Source organism: Ictidomys tridecemlineatus, chromosome 1 (genome assembly GCF_052094955.1).
Source record: "Ictidomys tridecemlineatus isolate mIctTri1 chromosome 1, mIctTri1.hap1, whole genome shotgun sequence".
In the NCBI taxonomy this organism is placed as follows: domain Eukaryota; kingdom Metazoa; phylum Chordata; class Mammalia; order Rodentia; family Sciuridae; genus Ictidomys; species Ictidomys tridecemlineatus.
The window spans coordinates 187,356,258-187,375,389 of NC_135477.1; the positions used below are offsets into that span (position 1 = coordinate 187,356,258).

The 19,132-nt window shown below is 43.2% G+C and overlaps 1 protein-coding gene and 1 pseudogene across 1 annotated transcript; one reads left to right on the forward strand and one right to left on the reverse strand.

The window, feature by feature from the left end:
- Positions 1-209: 209 nt before the first annotated feature.
- On the reverse strand, positions 210-1,148 carry LOC101966595 (olfactory receptor 2L13). The gene is given in 1 exon segment (XM_005342360.2): positions 210-1,148. A coding segment is annotated over 1 exon segment (939 nt).
- Positions 1,149-15,285: 14,137 nt separating this feature from the next.
- LOC144364650 (olfactory receptor 2W3-like) lies at positions 15,286-16,237 on the forward strand (annotated as a pseudogene).
- The last annotated feature ends 2,895 nt before the right edge of the window (positions 16,238-19,132 follow it).

Genomic DNA, 19,132 nt, shown 5'->3' on the forward strand with positions numbered 1-19,132 from the left:
CATGAATGTTTTGTTTTAAATTAAAGTATTAATCATTATATTAGTTTATAATGATCAATATATTATTTCAATTAATTTTACTTATAAATGTCACTAGAGACATATAGTGACATGCATCATTTTCACTATAGTACTATTGGTCAGTGCTTCATGAGGGTGTTCCAGTCTGCATGGAGAGAAGCCATACAGAGGAGTAGGGACAGCCATGCTCACTTCTTCCTGGGGGAGAACATCCCACACACTCTTCCCATGGCCCCCAGCACCTCCTTGTTCCTCAGGCTGTAGATGATGGGATTGAGCATGGGGGTGAGGATGGTGTAGAAGACAGCCAGGTTCTTATCCTCTCCCGGGGATCAGAGATTCTTTGGTCGGAAATAAGTGTAAGCAAAAGGTGTGTAGTAAAATGTCACCACGGTTAAATGTGTGGCGCACGTGGTGAAGGCCTTTTTTCTCCTCTCTTTTGAGCGCATGTGGAAGACGGCAAAAAGGACCAGTCCATAGGACACGGTGATGCCAAGGAAAGGAACAATGAGAAACAGGCCTGTGCTCACAAACACCATGTACTCATAGACCCAGGTGTCCATACAGGCCAGAGGAACCATGGCTGGGATGTCACAAAAAAAGTGATTGATGGCCCTAGACCTGCAGTAAGGAAGATGAAAGATGTAAAATGTGTGTGCCATGGAGTTGATGAATCCCAGTGTCCAGTGCACCAGGATCATCTTCAAACACATGCTTTTACTCATGCGGATGGGGTAGTGGAGGGGGTGGCAGATGGCCACAAAGCGGTCATAGGCCATGGAGGCCAGGATTAAACCTTCTGAGACGGCCATGGTCAGGAAGAAGAACATTTGCACACCACAGCCCAGGGAGGAGATGCTCTTCTGGCCAGAGAGGAAGTTGATGGCCATCTTGGGGACAGTGGTGGAGATGTACATCAGGTCCATGATAGAGAGCTGGCTGAGGAGAAAGTACATGGGGGTGTGGAGCCGCGGGTCCAAGAAGATGAGGGCAGTCATCCCTGAGTTCCCCACTGAGGCAAGAACAAACACAAAGATGATCAGAAGCAAGAGAAGGAGGCCAGTTTGGTTTTGAGGAAACAATCCCAACAAATTAAAATCACTTGAAGTTTGGTTCCATTTCTCCATGAAAAGGCACTGCTTTAATGTTCTTAAAAGAAAAATAAAAACAAAACTAAGCAATAAACATGATCAAATAGAAAAGGAGAATAACAGAAATTAAGTTTATTAGTGTTTGTTTTGAATGAATTGTCATCCATACAATACCACAGATTCTGTTCAATAGATTTTTTTATATAAGTAACTTTATGCTTCAGATAATGAATGTGTAGTAGTTGCTAAATGTGTCTGTCTTTTTACCCATTTCTTATTGGTGCATTACAGTTGGACATAATGATGACATTTGCTGTTACATGTTTGTACAGGCAATACAATATGGCTGAAATCTCTCCCTAGAATGTTCCCCATCTCTCCCTCCCTCCAACTTCCCAGAGCCTTTTCTCTACTGATTTCTGATTTTCATGAGATTTCCACTTCCCCTAAGTTTCTTTTCCTTTTCTCTCTCTTGCTTCTACATATGAAGGAAAACATATGACTCTCAATATTTAGAGTTTGGCTTCTTTCCCATAACATAATGAACTCTAGTTTTATCCATTTTTCTTTAAATAAAGTTATTTTTGTCTTTATGGCTGGATAAATAGCTGGTTCCATAGTTTGGCTATTTTGAATTGTGCTGCTATAAACATGGGTATGCATATATCAGTGCAGTATGATGACTTTAATTCTTCAGTATAAAAACCAAGGAGTGGTAGAGCTGGGTCATATGGTTGTTCAATGCTTAGTCTTTTGAGGAACCTCCATACTGTTTTCTGTTTTGTTGTACTAATTAACAATCCCCAAACTGTAAGTGTTTCCTTTTTCCCACATCCTCTCTATCATTTATTATTTTTGTATTCTTGATGACTGCCTTTCTGAGTGGTGTGAAGTAAAATCTTAGTGTAGTTTAAATTTACATGATCCTAATTGCTAATGGCACACTAGAAGACGTAGGGAAAAGCCCACACATCTATATTCATCTGATCTCTGATGCAGTGCCAATAACATATATTGGAGAAAAGATGGTCTTTTCTACAAATGGTGCTGGAAAAACTGGTTATCCAATATGGAAAAAAAAGATACAAAACCTTATCTCTCATTCTGTACAAAATTCAACTCATGTTGTGTCAAAGATCTAGGAATCAAACCAGAAACTTTACTAGAAGAAAACATGGGATCAACACTCCAGCGTAGAGGCAGAGGCAACAATTTTCTGAATAGGACCTCAAAGCTCAGGAGATAACACTCAGAGTTCATAAATGGTGTGCCATCAAATTAAAAACTTTCTGCACAAAAAAGGAAATGTTAAGAAATGTGAAGAAAGAAAGAGAGAATAGAAGAAAAGCTTTGCTAGGTATTCTTCTAACATTATTATCTAGAATACATAAAGAACTCACAAAACAGTAGCAAAAGTAGCTCAATTAATAAATGGGCAAATGAATTAAACAGACACTTCTCAATAGTGGAAATACATTGGCCAACGAATATGTGAAAAAATACTGTTCAATAGATTTTGATATTGGAAATAAAAATCGCTTTCCCAGTTCTTTCTAGTAACCATCTCAAATTGAAATACAAATTCTACTCCCATATGCAACAAATACAAATGAAATAACTGAGGAAGTCTTTCCTAGATAATGTTGGGCAGGAGCATTCCTAGGACTATGCACCAGGCTCATCCCTGGAGGAAGCCAGGATCCTGCTTTCCCTGCTCCCCAACTCAGCACTCAGGTTCACCACAGGCATGGCCTGTGGGGCGCAGAAGTGCCCTGTGTGCTTGAGTCTGCATCCTCAGTGACCTCGCCTCCTCCACACCTTTAGTGCCTGCTCTCCCCTCCCCACTGGCACTGCTGCAGCTGAGTAAGCCAGGGTCTTCTCCCAGAGCTGTGCTGCTCACCTCCTAAACAGAAGCTGCTCAGCTGGTCATCATTCAAAAGCATCTTTCTTAAGTTGTAAAGGTATCATGAGTCCTATATGATCAACCTTAGTATAGCATATTCTTTGGATACTGTCTCTTCCCTAATGTGGTTTTCATTGTGAAAACCTTACAAACTAATATCAAATATTAAGGTTTTTATATACATTTTCCCTTTCTTCTTGGAAGCAAATTACATATGATGAAGTTGACCGATTAAATCATGTGCAATATTTTCTATTCTATATTCACAATGGCAAGCTGGAACTGGAACAGTAACATAAATACAACATGGGTATGGATAATGGAAGCACAGACAGGGACAGACTTTTTGTGTATACAAGAAACCTGGATGTGTGCCATAACTTACACGAAAGGTTCTTCTCATTACTTCATTTATTGTAATGTGATTTAGACAGTATTTTTTTTATTTCCCAGATAATAAGAAGAATTCATGGATGTGAAGAATAACATTCTCAAATACAGTTATGCCTTGGAAGAAATTTGGCATCATATTACTAATCACTTCACAATAGCACATTTAGTAACTGGTGAGTGATTTACTGTATGTGCAATAAAGCATTCAAAGTAATTGGTGTAATTATTACTGTCCTCCATAGGATCAGGCCTAATTCTAGGTCAGGCAAATGGGCCATGGAGAGGATGTTTCTTTCTGTCCTGCAGTTTAGTTTCCAAAGTTAAAAGCAGGAACTGGCTCTGCTGCTGAGCTGTTCACCTAGGAAGGAACGTGAGCAGAGGCAGTGTCCTGACTGTAGCTTACACGTGTGTGCACTTGCCCTGTTCAGACTTAATTATATAGGGGAAGTAAAACCATAATTAGTTATTAATCGTTTAGAGTAAAGAAACCAAAATGAGAAGAAAATGAGTGAGTTCCTCTCCTAGGTGATATTGTTGCTTAGGTTGTTCTTTGGGAATGTGCATCTGCCTCTCAGCTATTCACAGCCTCCCTTCTTCTCCTTGTGCCATGTCAGATCTGGCAATTTCATTTTCATTGTTTTTATTCTCACAAATATTCATGAAATAAGACAGTCACATTTTTTATATCACTGGCATGTGTTTGACTTCTCCCTGTGTCTAGTCTTAGAGAGAGTTGCACTTTATGTTTGAGCTCTTCCATGGGGATGCTGCCACAGACTACTGTGGATGTTAATTTGGATTAATGATTTTCTGACAGGAAAGAACAGCAACCAATAGTTTGTTGCCATGATTCATCTCAGTAAGTAAACAGCAGTGATTCCTTGATATACTGTAGTAAACAGGAATACAATTGCAAAGGAGAGCTTTTCACATAAGAGGGGACACATTTTGAAAGCTGTCAAGTTGACAAGCACTGAGAGTAAAAAGTGGTGCTCAGGAGCACAGCATCACTTTACCTGCAGAGCAGTGAGATCTCAGACTTCCTGTGCCTCCAGCAGGTTGAGAGACAGAGCTCTGACCTCACAGAGAAGGAAAACACAATGTGCCCAGCCCTGAGATCCATTAATCCCTTCAAAAGGTGCTCACTGCTTCTGTTTGTGGCAATACTGCTGGGCATCAACAGGATTTAGTGGTTAAAATACATAAGATTACACACTCTGGAGCTCCTATTCAGTGGGTGACACAGACAATAGAGCAGCAGACCAAATACATGCTGCAAGGTGTGTGCACATTAGTGACAGCAAGAACAACAGAGCAGGGAGGAAGGACAGAAGGACAGTAGGGCAGCAGCACTGAGCACCACTCCAAGGAGGTGCTGCTGGGGCCCCCAGGCTCTGGACCACTTTGCACAGACTGAGCAGCAGGAACAGCCCTGGGGGAGCCTGACTAGGTCATCAGGACAGAAGCAGAGACAAGAGGGATCTGGAAACTCCAGGCCCCAGGGCAAGTGTGTAGGAAGGGGAGGACTCAGACTGTGCTCTGGACCAGGTGAGAGGCCAGTGGGTGTGACATGGGGTCAGGTCCCCTTCTGGAGCTCACACAGGAGGTTCTGGTTGAGCAGAGAGTTGAGAGGAGTAGCCCACGGCAGACACTGGGCAGTGGGCAATGAGTACAGCTTGGGCTACCTTGGTTTAACAAAGGAAGTCAAGCATGCAAGGGATCCTGAGGCCTGGGCATATCAGCACAACTGGGTGCTGCTTAGGGACAATGTGGGACCCACTAAATCCTCTGTCTCTGCCTCCGGCTCAGTGGCTCTCAGAAAATCTGCTGATCAACTGATCAAAATATTAGCTTCAGAAGTAAATTAGTAACAGCGACCAAACTAACAAGGTGTGACTAGATCATTTCATAAATCAATCCTTAACACACACCCGGGGTTTGGAGGGCACAGAGCCATCTGGGGTGCTTTCTTCCTTTCATTGTTTAGTCCAGGTTTAATTTCAGTCTGCTGTTTATGTCTTCCTTGGGCCATTTTTGGAGGTAGGCTATGTTTATATTTAGATTATGTGATGTATACTTTATAGATTAAAGAGTTTTGATGGTAGTTACTACAATAACTAATTTTGCAACATTGAAAATTTTCATGTGTTCAGAGAATGGGCCTGAATCATTACTTTCAGGATCCTGTACACCTTGTAATTGAGCTGTTATGATCTGGAACCTTTGGGTGGTACTATTTTCATTGATTACTAGCAACTTTGTTTTTTAAATTAGGTATGGAATCTTATTTCTTACAACAGAATCATTTAAACACCACATTTTTTGCTGTATTATACTTTGGAGAGAACTATTCCTGTGGCTGCAAGGTGAGTCATACTGCAAAGCCCATTGCTCAAATATATAGAATTTTTAAAAAAGAAAAAAATGAAAATCCAATTTCACAGAGCCTGATACATGTAAACATAGCAAGTGTTGGACCCTGAGTTTAGCTTGCAAATGTTATGAATATTGCACAGTTTTGAAATGTTACAGAGAATCAGCCCAAGACAACCAGCAACTTGTCTGAGCCTCAGATAATTCAATCTCAGCATTTTCCTATGAGAATTCTGAGGACAGAATTTAGGGGACAGAAGTAAGTGAGCTCTGTGTGTTCAGCACATAGAAGGTCTGAGTGTGAGTCCATGTCCTCTCTTCCTTCCATATGCTAAACACTGAGAAGACTCAGGCTCAGAGAAATTTGTTGTCCCAGTGAAGCTCCAAATCCTTGAGAGCAGCACGTTGTATAATTTTAACAGGTTCACATGGCCTCATTTTACCTTTAAGTTTACCCTTAGCTCTTTTCCAGTCTGTTAAGGAACCACCACAACAAACCATTTTTCTGTTGTTTGTGCAACAAAAAGTGTGTGAACTCGTTTCCAAACTATTTCCCTTATTTAAATTTTACCCAAATCAACTGAGTTCAATAATATCATCTTGACTTACCTTGTCTGAAGTGCTTGATTTTTTATTTTAAGAGAAGTAGCTTTATCATTAAAGGAATCCCTGCTGACAGTGGATTGAACTCAAAATGTTTAAACAGCAATGTTCCCACATAGTCAACCAGGCTAAGGAGCTAGGTCCTGCCACTGAGCAGTAGCCCTGGTTCCCACCAAATTCTCCTGACACAAGACATCAAGGGCACCTGGAAGGAATCCTCAGAACACATTCAGTGCTCACTGCTCCCGCCTCTACTATCATCTTTCTGCTGAAATCACAAAGCTCTTCACCTTGTGAGTGTTCCCCATGTCGTTGCTTTGCTCACACATCTTCCTTTGCTATTGCCTTGTTAAAGCCCAAAAGAACTAGGATATGCCACACTTACTTACTTCGTCAGGTTCTACAAAGGGCAACGAAATTGAGCTGCTGCATTTGGTGTGCAGAACTTTCCTTCAGCAAACCTTACATGTCCTCCCTTTGCCCCTAATTGATCCCCAGTGTCCAAGCCCACAGGGACAGGAGCTTAAGCCATTACACCTGCCTTTGCTGATGTAGAAACGGACTCAATTCAAGCTTCAAGCAAATTCTCCAACACACTCAGTTCTGCAGCTCTGGCCTGCTGCCCAGGATTAGTCTCAGGAGAAGATGGAGTACTGTAGGAGATATTTGGTGATGTTCACCAAAATCCTCTGATTTCCTAGGTTAAAGACCTAAGTATCAACAAGATGAAGGGAATACTTAGTAGTGTTCATTTGAGTAAGTCACAATGGAAATATTAGAAAATGTAAAAAAATGATATATTTCTTATCATATCATATAGGAATGAAATTACAGTGAACAGCAAGAAAAATTATAGAAATTATATGCACATGGAAGTTAAAATATATTTAAATAATGAATGGATCATAGAAGAAAAAATAGAGACAAATTGGAACATATATACAATATATTAAATTCTCTGGGACAGCATGAATGCCTCATCATAAGAAAGTTTAAAGCATTGGATTCTTACATAAAAAAAGAAGAAGAAGAAGAAGAAGAAAGAAAGATCATGAATAATCATGTTACACATCAAATACCCAGAGAAAAAGGCAAGCTAATTCCAAAACCAGTGGAAGGTGGGAAATAATTAAGATGATAACCATAATTCAAAAAATTGAGAATAAAAAATGCAAAAGATGAATGCAAAAGAATGGGTTCTTTGAAAAGCTAAAGAAGATGGATAAACCTTAGACTTACTAACTGAAAGAGACAGAAAGGACACAAATAATCCAAATTTGAGCCACAAAAGGAGATATTACCACAGGCACTGGTGAAATCCACAGGATAATTAGAAATTCTTTTGAAAATTTATACTCCAATAAATGACAAAATCTAAAAATATTCTGATAAATTTTTAGCACTGTCAGCTACCCAAATTGAAACATAATGATATGGAAAATGTAAAAAGACCAATATCAAGCAATGAGACAGAAACAGCAATTGAGAACATTCCAATGAAGAACTGCCCTCGTTCAGATGGATTCTCAGTTATGTTCTACTAGATGTTTAAAGAAAACCCAATGCCAATCTTCCTCAAGTTATTCCATTAAATATAAAAAATGGGAAGACTCGAAAAATTCATTCTGTAAACTCTGTATCACTTTGATACCTAAATCAGACAAAGATACATCAAGAAAAGTATAGATTAATGTACCCAGTAAACATAGATACGAAAATCCTTAAAAATATCAGCAGACTGCTTTCAAAATCACATTAGGAGATATTGCACCATGATCAAGTGGGTTTCATCTCAAGAATGCAAGTTTTGTTCAATATACACAAGTCAATATATTTAATTCATCACATCAACAGAATTAATGACAACAATCCCATGATCATCTAAATAGATATAGGCAAAGCCTTTGACAAAATGTAGCCCCCATAAATATTAAAACACTGGAGAAACTAGGGATAGAAGAAACTGACTGTAATTTTAAGAGCTATATATGACAGATTCAAAGCCATTATCATCTAGAATGGATAGAAAACAAACATATCTCCTCTAAAATGAAGAAAGGAACAAGGATGTCCACTGTCACTCTTATTCACTATAGTTTTTAAAACTCTAGCTGAGGCAAGAGAAGGTCATTAAAGAGATATAACTAGGCAAGGAAGAAGGGAATGTATCTGTTTCTGAGGACATCTTCTTACACTGAGAAAACACAAGAAACTCTACCAGAAGAAATCCATAGTAATCAGGGAAATGCAAATCAAGACTATATAAAAATCACCCAAAATATGAACAATAATAATTTTTGGTGAGAATGTGGGGGAAAAAGTAAACTCATACATTTTTGGAGGGACTGTAAATTAGTACAACCATTTTGGGAAAAAGCCTGGAGAGTCCTCAAGAGTATAGGAATGAAACCATCTTATTACCTAGTTGTCCCACTTCTTGGTATTTATGCAAAAGAACTAAAATCACCATGCAGTGATACATGCCTATCAATGTGCAAGGCAGCACAATTCACAAAAGTCTAGTTTGGAAACCTATACAGGGGCCCATGAACAAACAAATGCACAGAGAAAATGTGGCTTTGTTCAGCATAAAGAAGAATGAAATTATTTTACTTGGTAAATGCATATACCTGAAACTACCATGTGAAATGAAATAACCCAGATTCTGACACTCGAGGTTGAGTGTTTTCTCTCATATGCTGAAGTCAGAGCAAATTAAGAAAAATAGAGAAATGACTCCCTGAAAAGAGAGAGGAGATCAGTGGGAGACAAAGGGGATGAAGGTTAGGGAAGAGAAATGGGAAAGGGAGGAACTGGGAATAATACTGACCAAATTGTGGGAGGTGGATGTACGAACACATCTCCATGAATAATGCCTTTATGTGTATGTATAAAGCACAATCAACCAGTCAACCAATCAATGAATGAAAGGAAGACCAGTAGATTAGAGGAAGGGGAAGAGGACAGGCAGGAGGGGAGGAAAAGAAGATGTACTGGGACTGAAATGGAGCAAATTATATTCCATACATGTATGAAAATTTCAGCCTGCCCCTCACTATTCTGTATATCTATAATACAGTAAAAAAATATTAAAATGACACTGTTGTGGCAACATTTTACATGATCATCTAATATTTGTGGATTATGTAAGTTCTCTGTTTGTACTAAATAAAATGTGGGGAGAAATCCAATAAGAGAATTATTTAAATCCCCAGTTCAAAGCTATTGGAGAATCTGACAGTTTCAATAACTGTCCTTACAAATTCTTTCTCTTTTTCTGGAGGCAAAAAAAACCTGAGGAGAACATAATATTTGGTACTGAACATGACCTAATTTATGTATGTGTGCAAGTTTATAGAGAGAGGAAAAGTGTTAGTGCCATTTTTATTGTCTTATCAAGGAGAGCTAGACTAGAAGCTAGGGGATTAGAGCTACAGATAAATTTACAGCATAACTCTGGTAACTTTGATTTTATCCCTTTGTAAGAACTCAGTTTTTTGCTAAAGACGGGTGGACGGATGTATAAGGTTGATGTTGGCCAAAAGTGGATTTCACCCAGGATATCCTCATGTCCCACCCAGTCATTCCAAAGTACAGTCCAAATTCCAGTTATTCAAGGAGTCTCTACTCAGCTTTGTCCCCTTCCACACTGCTCCCTGACCCCTCATCCTCATCCTCACTCTCGTTTTCCACCTGCCGCCCTTGGCAGGTGGGGGTCCTTCAGCATGGGCACCATCTACCCCACAGTACTGCAAATTCACTCTGTGGAATGGGGCTACGCCCTGTGCCTGTCCTTCCTCTGTGGTCTTTGGAGGGAGGAACAGCAAGCACTTCTTCATATTTAGGGGCTTCACTTGGTCCCTGGAGCTTACTCAACATCAGCAGGTGTTGTGAATGAGTGAAATCGAGAATGAGAGACAGCTGAGTTGCAAGGCCAAGGTGGAGGGTGACCAGACTCTGGAACACTGGGGTTGAAATCTCACTTGGTCTCACATGCTCAGGCTGTGTTGTTTACTTTTGAATTTCAGTTTGAAGCAATACTACTCCTTAAATTATCCTTGATTAAGGAACAGAGGTGCCTGTGACATCTTAGGAGGCCTGACGGGAAGCTCTGTGACCCTGTTAATCAGAATCCATTCTAACTTGGTGTAAATTCTTTATTAAACTTGATCAAATATAACAGAATTGGAAAGATAAAATATGGAAGACAGTCTTGGGCTCTGTGCCAGGCCTCTATGAGGGCTTAGGACCCTATGGGTGGGCGCAGAGGCTGCCCAGGGAGGGAAATGGGTAGGTGCCAGATGAGGGACAATGAGCCACAGCCAGGACCAGATGCTGCTTCCAACTGGGAGGAGTCTCACTGTGACACTGACTAGGTGGGAATGCTGGGGGGGGGGGAGTGGCTATGTCTGAAGATGCTTTTTGAATCTTTAGAGGAATTGGGTCAAGCTGGGATACGGGATAAGTGAGAAGGGCTTGAGGCCACCTGGGAGGAATGCAGAGGGCAGCCTCCAGCCCTGTACACGCCTTGGGACCCCTTTCCTGCTAGGCTGTGAGTCATCTGCCTCTGTGCCTACCAGCTGAGGGGTAGGTGCAGTCACCAGACACAGGGGAAAGGAAGGAAGAAATGTGTAGTGAGGGCAGCAGGGTCAGAGGACTCCCACCTGGGGTGTGGCATTGTCCAGCTCTGGCACTCACACCCAGCTCCCTCCAAGATCCACAGGTGGAGAGCGGCTCCTATCACAAGCAGCATTTCAAGGTAACGTTCTCATAACCCTCCTAAGTAGGGTGCTTCTCTGTGTATGTTGTTACCTTGAAATCTTTTTCCCAAACAGTGTCAGTGGGGAAGCAGAAGAAGAAAATGCTCAACACAGCAAAAATGGGTGGCACAGAAAGCCAGAGGCAGATGGGGACCCAGAGCTCAAACCAGGGTGCCTGCCATCTCCAAACCTCCCAAGCCATATCATTTTTTTCCTTTTCTTAAGGACAATACCACACCCCAAATATGCCTCAGCTTCTCAAAATGTAGGTTTCTCCTTCAACTTTTTCAAAAATATCCCCATTTGTGATTTACCTGTGAAACTTACATTGGGTACTATCTGAGAACAGTTTTCTTTCTGCTGACACTATTAAAAATGCTGTACAGAACACTGAGAGGTGACATTTGAAGCTAAAGAACCTCTGCTAGTGCAGGGGAAGTGACATGAGAGGCACACAGTCACCTGGGAGCACGAAGGCCTGATCTGCACAGAAGCATAAGCCCCTCTCGCTGCAGCCCACTCCAACCTGCCCCTGGGATCCCTGCACATTCTGGTTGTCACTCTTGAGCAGAGCACTGTATTCCAACCTCTCATGGAATGAGGTCAGAGCCTGACTGTGGACATTTAACCTCACATTATAGTTTCTAGATGGGATAAACCTTCTGCACCCAGGAAGGTTGTTTGAGCACAGTGAAGTGTCCTAGGGCTGCCCCGTGAACTTGGACAGCAGCAACCACCTTGCCTTGCACCTGTGCCCTTTAGACCCCAGAGTTTCCAACTGTGAATGGTCACTGCAATCTTTTTAAAGATTCTTTTGGGGTATAAATGTTGTAGTATGTGACACAGACCATACCCTGGGTTATGTACCTCCTTGCTATATGATAATAGTGTGGTTTGCAAAGATTATACATCATCAGTTAAACATTGAGTCAATTTATGTGCAAATCTTAAGTGTGCAATAGAGTAAGAATTTTTTTAAGTTGTCAGTTAAAAAATTCTACTTTTCCTTAGAACAAGTATATTTTACTCATTCATTTTGAATTAAATTGAATTTGACCATATTTTTTGAAGTGCAGACAGTGTTGCTAGTGAAGTGTCACTTTCTGTGTGCACTGGGTGTTTCATTGTGGACTAGAGAGACCATGTTTTCCCAGGAGTGCAGGAGAAGGAGCCTAGTGAGGCTCAGCCTTCACCAGGAAGCCAGCCCATTGAAACTGAGGCACCAGAGTCTTTAAATGGCTCAGAAAAATCACACACTTTTGTTTGAATTCCATTTTTCACTGATTGTTTTAAGGCTAAGTGATTAAGAGGTTATTGTCTGGAGCCCAAAAGCAATGATCTTATAAAGTCACAGTGTGAAAAATGCTACTAAAAAGTGTTCAACTCAGAGATTTTTTTAGGTTGTCTGTCTCAGGAGTTCCTACGAAATAGCTTGATGGCTTAGAGATGTGTTTCTCCTTTCATATCTTTTTAACATGCATGATTGACATATTGTATAATTTTAATTAAAAGCTTTTCAAAGAAGTTCTGGGACTTTCTAACCAGAGGTGGCAGGGAATCCTTGTGCATTTCTGCAAACCAATCCCCAATATCTTAAATATTCCATTTCTACAAAAAAATTTGTAAGAGTTTTTGAAAGCACTTATATAAATCTATTGCAGTGATTTTTAAATTGAGCATTTTATAAAGTGAAAGACAACCAGTATGCCGCTTGTCTGAAAGAAGAGATCTTTCCAGACCTCATCTTCTTGTCCAAAGTTGTGGCTTGGTGCAGGCAGGGAGGCATATGCCCTCAAACAGCCACTGAGCTGCTAGGCAGTGTCTGCCCAGCCAAGTGAACCCAATGTCAAGCTGAGAAGAGGACATGAGCACACCTCATCTGCTCTTTCCAGGTAGGTGTGTGATGTGAGTGCTTACCTAGTGTATACTTTTTTGCCTGTGTGCTTACCTCTTTGCCTGGATCCAGACTCTAATGAGCTGTGCCCATTACCCAGGTGTCTAGTGACATCTGCAGAAAGGACATCAAGCGAAGAACCTTACATTTATTTGTTGCCACATAGAGCTAATTTTGCGCAGTGGGGACAGGCTCCACTGTGTGACAGATCAGGGCTTGTTAGACAGTGTGGCCTCCACCTGAGGGGGCATGCCCTGAGGGCCACTGCATTCTCTATCTGTGTGTCAAGCATGCCTTTTTCCTCTGAATTTGACCTCAAAATTCACAAGTGCGCTTTATGTTATATTACATTCAGCAATGCTCTTGGAAAAAGGCAAGGTTGTAGTATAGGTCAATGTTCTCAAAACAGCCAACACCATGGGATTTTTACCCAGTTTTGCTAAAATAAATTATTTTGTGTGTTTTTCTGCTCCCTGGAAGGTCTAGGAATTGTGCACTGTACCACTGTTCCAGCTACTTTCAATCGACTGGTGACATCAGGGAAGCAGAAGACACCACAGTGAGTGCTGGCTTTGTCCATTGTACCAGCATCCTGACTGCAACCCACTACCTAAGGGTCTAAGTCAATAGGAAAGGGATTTCTAGGAAAAGCAGAATTCGGAGCTTGGGAGGTCAGCATGCACAATGTGTGTGATAGTAGGAGCATCAGCTGAGGCTCTCTTCAGACCAGTCACTACAAAGCCAATCACTTATTGGGTAAAGCTATAGGAGAAAAAGAGAGGCTGTCAGTTTGTGAGGTCTTCAGTGCTCAGCTTGTCCAACTCTACTGTGGCCTGCTAAAGGTTTAAAATTACGTCTTCCTCCCTGTCCATGCTCTGGGGTGCTGGTCACAGGCTTTAAGTGAGTGCCATATTAAGTTGTTCCACTCAGACTGAGAGTCTGAGTCATGACCTAATGGGGCAGAACAGTGACTACTGTTCACTTCCAGGTTGGAGGTACTGTGTCTGACCTAGAGTGATGGTGAATGTGGGACCATAGAATCTGTGCCAGTTTTGGTTTCCTTTCATGGGAGCTATGGTTTAGAATTTCACCTAAAAAGGAAGCAATATATGCACTGGGTGAAGAGGGTGAGGGGCTCCCTAGGATTGAGGACCCAGGAAGCTCCTCTCAGCACGTCATTACCTCCTCCAGGTAAGGTTCCATGTGCAGCGTGCCCTTTCCCTGGGGGTCTATAGGTGAGTTCCTCTGCCCTGTGGGGAGAGGGTCACAGGAGTCAGGACTGCTGGTGCTCCTAGGGGTCTGTTTTTCCTGGTGGGAGTCAGAAACCTAACCAGGTAACCACAACACACATTCCAGGGCTTTGAATTCTGTCCCCATTTATTAAGGGAGAAGAAGGACACATTTTTTTCCACACCAGGGGTGGCTGAGGTCATCGCACAGAGTCAGGCTCCCTGAGTTCCTCTCCTGCATTGATGATGCCTGATACAATTTGCTTTGGTTTCCATTTCTCTCCTTTACAAGTGGCAGGATATATGGTCTCTGTTTGTGAAAATATTGATACATTTTAATTTTATATAAGATTTGTGTATATTTTATGTTAGTAAATGATAAAAATGTAGCATTACCAGCATGTATTTCATGCATTCATGACATTCTAAATGTTTCTTAAATTTGGGGAGTATTTATGGTCACATACTTTTTCTTCAAGTTTTATCAAATGCTTGCAAATCTCCAAACATGTTTCCAATGCATTTACTAAAAAAAAAAAAAAAAAAGATTTTTGTAGAAGTTTACACATGTAGTTCAAACCCGTGATGTTCAAGGATGAGCTGCATTTGCTATTTCCTAAATCCTATCAGGGGGTTGTTTGGAGTGTTCTTTTGTGCCTCTGAGCTCAGGAACTTGTGACTCTGGAAGAAGCAGAGGTTGGAGCTTGGCAGGTGTATGCCTTTCCTCTCTGGAATGACAGAGCACAGGGGTGGATATGGATGAAGATGTCAGGAACGTACCCTGGGGCAGACCAGCTCTGCCTCTCTACATGTGACATTTACTTAACACACCAGTGCCTCAGTTTCCTTTTGTACACTTTGGAGATAATAATCATAGCAGAGCCTCCACACCAGTGTTTAGGGCTTAGGTGAGTAAAAAATCCTGCTCTGTGCTCCTCTAAGCCTGGCGAGGAGTCCATACTCCAGCATCAGCAGGTGCCACTATTGGTGTTGACACCTCTCCTCAGGTGCAGTAGAGATGGATGGGACCAATGGCAGCACTCAGGGCCACTTCATCCCCCTGGGTTTCTCTGACCGCCCCCACCTGGAGAGGGTCCTCTTTGTGGTCATCCTGGTAGCCTACCTGCTGACCCTGGTGGGCAACAGCACCATCATCCTGGTGTCTCGGCTGCACCCCTGGCTCCACACGCCCATGTATTTCTTCCTCACCCACCTGTCCTTCCTAGACCTCAGCTTCACCACCAGCTCCATCCCCCAGTTGCTCCACAACCTGAGTGGCCGTGACAAGACCATCAGCTATGTGGGCTGCATGGTCCAGCTCTTCCTGTTCCTGGGCCTGGGTGGAGTGGAGTGTCTGCTGCTGGCTGTCATGGCCTATGACAGGTTTGTGGCCGTCTGCAAGCCCCTGCACTACACGGTGACCATGCGTTCCAGGCTCTGCCTGGGCTTGGTGTCAGTGGCCTGGGGCTGTGGAATGGCCAACTCCTTGGTCATGTCTCCAGTGACCCTACAATTACCCTGCTGCGGGCACAACAAGGTGGACCACTTCCTGTGTGAGATGCCAGCCCTGATCCGCATGGCCTGTGTCAACACAGTGGCCATAGAAGGCACTGTCTTTGTCCTGGCCGTGGGCATCGTGCTGTCTCCCCTGGTCTTCATCTTGGTCCTACGGCCACATCGTCAGGGCTGTGTTCAGAATCCAGTCGTCCTCAGGAAGACACAGAATCTTCAACACCTGTGGCTCCCACCTCACCGTGGTCTCCGTGGTCTCCCTGTTCTCTGGGAACATCATCTACATGTACATGCAGCCAGGAAGCAGGTCCTCCCAGGACCAGGGCAAGTTCCTTACCCTCTTCTACAACATCATCACCTCCCTCCTGAACCCCCTGATCTACACTCTCAGAAACAAGGAGGTGAAGGGGGCACTGAGAAGGCTGCTTCTGGGGAACAGAAAGGGGGGCAAGGAGTGAGGCCCTGGACTGCCCAGCATCCAGCCTCAGGGTCAGCTGCAGTGGGGCCACTGCTGGCCTCTGAGCTGTGGAGCAGAACTGGTCTCAGCCTGCACTCCCTCAGCATCCTAGCAGGGCTGGCCTTCTGGAAACCTTTTTATGAGAGAACAGCACAGGGTCTGTCACCCACACCCAGGTGTGCAGACCTCACCCCACCAGCTCCTATCAGGACCTCACTGGAAGCAGCCCCTCTCTGAGTCCTGCTTCTATAGCTTGTTGTTAGTTCACATAGTGCTATCAGCATTTTATCTAGAATCCCCCAGCTCTCTCTGGGCTCTTGGTGTAAATCACTGTCTCTTCCTGGATGGCATCAAAGGCTGAGTTCAGTGTGGTTTGGTATTTTTTCTCCCATATTGCACCACAGGCTTACATAGGATCAGTTTGTCTTTTTTCTGTCCTTTATTAGGGGACAGATAGATGAGTATGGCTGGAACACAAGTTTAAGAGAATAAGTATAAAATGGGCCCACTGTGCTCACTGCACAAGTGTTCTTTACCAAAAAGCAATTTCCCTGCAGCCCTGCCAGGCCTAAGTAGACAGAATGTGTTGATTGCTCAGCAAGCTTCCTGTTATCTGCATGGAAATGCAGGTAGGAATTAGCATTAATGAGAGGAACCCAAGACACTTTGAAGGGAGTGACATTTTGGACCCTTTTTCCACACCAGATTCTGAAAGATAAGGAAAATTTCTCCTAACCATAAACCTGTAAGAATGTGTAGTGACGACTGCAATTAGAACTGGTCAGCATGGGCCAAGGTGACATAGGTTTGCCATGACAGTGGGAACCTGAAAGTCTGAGGTCACCCTGTTTTCATTCTAAAGTCAAGAGGCAGACCTGGGCTGGACTTTCTGGAAACTTCTCTGGGACCTCAATAAAACTGGAGTGCAGGAATGGTACACTGTCCCTCTCCTCTCTGAGTGAACCAAATCTCCCACTTGAGAGTGTCCCCTTCCCCGTTTTCCTAACCCTTCAGTGAACTCATGCTTGTTACTCTGACTGACATGTCTGAAACCTTTCTGACATGATCACAGAGTCAGGGTTTGTAGGGAGTCTTTCTTGTGCCTCAGTTTCCCTGAAGGCCCCATACCTGTAATATTTCGTCCCCAAACTTGGTCATTGTCCCTGATTCATTGTCCTTGGTCATTGTCTGGATTCATGTCTGGATTAAAACTCTGGATTCATGAATATTTTCACAATGGCATTGAATTTGGCTCATTTACATCTTGAACCATGATGATTTTGCAGTTGTATTTCAATTTTGTTTGTGAGAAGGACCTGGTGTTTTCCAGATTCCCACCTGGTGCTCAGTTCCTCTAACCTCTGTGCTTGTGAGAGGCCAGTGTGAGTGGCATCCTTCTCACTGTACCCACTTGGTGTTTGAGATGTGGAGGTTGCATCAGGAGATTTGTTCAGGAGAAGAGAACCAGGATTTACCCAGGGCCTCTCTGACTCCAATCCCTGAGGTTCCTACTGCACAGCAAACTTTCAAAGTAAAAAAGTCCTTCAGCCTTTGACTCTCCCCAGGGCTACTCCACTTGCTGTGTACCCACATCCCCTGAGAGCTGGGAGGCACACTCTGATTCAGGGGTCCTGGGAGGGCTGAGGGTCTACACTTCCCTCATCCCCCAGGTGACACTCACTCTTGGGACTCAGGTTGAATTTTGAGGACCTAGGGGCAGGTCACCTTTGTGGTGAGGACAGATACCTTTAGGGAAGAGCCAGGACACCATCACAGACCAGGGAAAGGAGGTGGGAGAAGGTGATCCAGGCTCCTCTGCCACCACAGCCCTTCTCAGCCCTATGCCTCCCAGACCTCCTTGGCCTGTGCTGTCCCCACCCCACCTCTCATTTCCTCCTTTCCACCCCACAAGTCACCAGCCCCAGGGTGGGATTAAGTGGAAACAAACCAGAGCTCCCTGGATGGGATTGCAAGCAAACCAGAGATCCCTGGATGGGATTCAGGGGAACCCAGGTGTGAATATGCCAAGTTCCCTGTGCAAAGGATTAAAAATGTGGCCAGGCTGAGGGTGAAGGGGAAACTGGGTTTCCCTGTGAGACCCTCCCCAGAATGAAACCCAGGAATCCTGCTGGAGCTGAGCCAGTCCTTGGAGAGGTTCCTAGGAATGGGGAAGAGCTCCCTGGACCCCTGGGGAACTCTCCTCTTTTTGGAAGGAGCTCACTGGTGCTCTGAGTGAACTCCATGCTCCTTGTCCCCAGGCATCTGGGAATGTCCAAACTTTCTGCTTCCAAAGTATGTGCCTGAAAGAACAAACATCACCAATTTTGACCTTATACACTGGATTATTTTTCCTTCTTGGAATTTTGGAAGCAGAAACAAGACTAAGTTCCAATTGAGCAGCCAAAGACGCTTTTACTCTTTCTCCAAGAGATGAAGAGGTGCTCACTGAGGACAGTATGTCCCTGAATATGCCTCAATTTTCTGCGCCCTCATTTGGTTTATCACCCTTTGACTCCTTCATCAAGCTTTCTTTTGGTGGTCTTGGAGTTTGGTTGCCAGGGTGACTGGGTTGTGATAGCTTCTGTGATAATTGAAGGTCCAGACCACCAGGCAGGGAAGGGCCTGAACTTGAAAAATTGTTTTATTCTCAGGGTTGTGACTTTGGGCTGTGGAAGGTGTGACTCACCAGGCCCCACCCTCTCCTTCCCTGAAGGAGAAGACTTTGAGTCTCCCAGAAACCCTGTGATTTTATGGACAGTGGCCTCCTGTGTTTGTGGGTCACTAGAAGAGTTTACAGTCCATGTTGCTGGGACTTGGGGGCTAGTATGAATTACACACAGAACTGACAAAACAGAAGCAAAACAAAGTCTACAGACAATAATAATTTTATGAGAAG